Source organism: Blastomyces dermatitidis (genome assembly GCF_000003525.1).
Source record: "Blastomyces dermatitidis ER-3 genomic scaffold supercont1.6, whole genome shotgun sequence".
NCBI lineage: Eukaryota > Fungi > Ascomycota > Eurotiomycetes > Onygenales > Ajellomycetaceae > Blastomyces > Blastomyces dermatitidis.
In genome coordinates this window covers 31,644-33,844 of record NW_025544779.1, presented here as the reverse complement: position 1 = coordinate 33,844, position 2,201 = coordinate 31,644, and the positions used below count along the sequence as shown (strand labels likewise).

At 31.4% G+C, this 2,201-nt stretch overlaps 1 protein-coding gene across 1 annotated transcript; it reads right to left on the bottom strand.

Moving 5' to 3' along the window:
• Positions 1 to 867: 867 nt before the first annotated feature.
• BDCG_17172 (uncharacterized protein) lies at positions 868 to 1,589 on the bottom strand (the record flags this gene model as incomplete). The annotated part of the gene is made up of 2 exons (XM_045426318.1): positions 868 to 889; positions 1,115 to 1,589. One exon carries the CDS (start codon positions 1,587 to 1,589, stop codon positions 1,161 to 1,163), a length of 429 nt encoding a protein of 142 aa, XP_045281347.1. The 3' UTR covers positions 868 to 889; positions 1,115 to 1,160.
• Between the last annotated feature and the right edge of the window lie 612 nt (positions 1,590 to 2,201).

Sequence of the window (2,201 nt, the reverse complement as noted above, 5' to 3'; positions counted from 1 at the left end):
TTTCAAGAATCTTACTTACTTTTTCAAGTTTCTGTATTTCAAGAACTTGTTATTTCTCTATTTCTTCTTTCTTTCTTCTCTTCAGAATTTCAATCTCAGAAATAGTATTTAAGAAAGCATCTTTTTTTACATCAACTAAGTGTATTTTTAAACTCATTGTTTTCACTTAATGAAAAGTTGATCAGACTGTTTTAATTAAGATATTTCTAAGTCTATTTTCAATTGAAAAGTTAGTCAGACTGTTTCAAAAGAAGAATAAAAGACTTTTATATATAAAATACCTGATTTTTTTCACACTAGTTCAGTAACTAGATTAGATTTTTGAAGAGAATCTAATAAATTAAAATTAATTTTTAAGATAAATTAATAAAATCTTTACAATCTCTTTCTTGAAATATAGTGAGAAAAAGTATGATATTAATTAATAATAAATCAGATAATATAACAGTTTTTGAGAGAAAAACTGATAAAAAATAAATTAATTTTTTGTAGAGAAATTGATTAAAACTATTCAATTTTATTCTAAATTATTCAATTCTTCTCACATAATAAGTGTGCAACTCAAATCAGTTAATAAAGAGTGTAAAAAAGAATTAAGTATTAATGAAAGCTCTTTAGTTACTGAAAAAGTAATTCTTACTTAAAAGAATATGAAATTATAACAGAAAACAACTCTGTTTTTAATTCTTTGTAAGAATATTGTATAAAATTCAGAGAAAAACATCTTACTTTTTCAAGAGAAGTAAAAAACTATTTCTAAGATCTTTTTTTTATATTAACTGCTGCAGAAGAATGAGATAGAAACTGCTAAGATATACACTACTGTATACTCTCTATCAAGACTTTCTCTCTTCAGAGTCTTGATATTATAGAGAATATAAGTCTGTTTCTATATAATAATATAAATATTGTCAGCAGAATGTAGAGAAACTGATTATTTATATCTTAAAATAGAAGACTTTGTCAATGATTATATTAATATAGAGTTAATTCTTAAATTCAATAGAAATCTAGTGTTGCTGTTCTCAATCTCTTACAGAATCTATTGAATATTAAGATATTAAAACTAGATTTAATATATCTCACTGTGCAGGGATCAAAGGCTCAGTCAGACCTTGAAGTATACTGATTTTATAGTTGTTGTGTCTGCTGATTATGTATCAAGTACAGTTGCTCAGCTCCAACCGCTCCACCACGAACTCGCTCGATTTTTCGAATAAGAACCCGCCGATAGATCCATCGAAAAGCCCTCGATCATACGAGCATTTTGACCCCATCGCCGACTGCATACCCCGTGTGGTGGTGGAGTTATCCAGCCAAACGTGAACCAGATGTTGTTCAGAACTCCTGCGTGGGATTATCCCCCATTCTCCCCTACCACACCACAACCCCGGGCCAAATTGCCATACAAATTGTAAGGTGAAGAGACCTAGCCATATGCGCCAATCTTCTCGATTTTGGAAGATCCCCAATCTGTAGTTGTGGAGATATCTGAGGAGCGACCTCCGCGAAAACCCTGTCCATCTTTGATGTTTCAAAACACCAATGCCAAGTCCCACCCTTGTACCGCCCTTCCCAATCTGGCCCATCCCTGGCAGAAAAATACAAAAAGATACCTCAGTGATAATATCAAGCATATAATCAACAGCCACTTCTGAAGTACAACCTCCGCGGTCTGTTGTCAGTGTATCTAGACATCAACACCAAGTCTCACCCTTGTACCACCCCTCTCAATCTGGCCCATTCTCAACAGAAAAGTACAAAAAGATACCTCAGCAACTGTACTCGATACATAATCAGCAGACACAACAATTATAAAATCAGTATATCTCAAGGTCTGACTGAGCCTTTGATCCCTGCACAGTGAGATATATTAAATCTAGTTTTAATATCTCAATATTCAATAGATTCTGCAAGAAATTGAGAACAGCAACACTAGGTTTCTATTAAATTTGAGAATTAACTCTATATTAATATAATCATTGACAAAGTCTTCTATTTTAAGATATAAATAACCAGTTCCTCTACATTCTGCTGACAATATTTATATTATTATATAGAAATAGACTTATATTCTCTATAATATCAAGACTCTGAAGAGAGAAAGTCTTGATAGAGAGTATACAGTAGTGTATATCTTAGTAGTTTCTATCTCATTCTTCTGCAGTAGTTAATACAAAAAAAAGATCTTAGAAATAGTT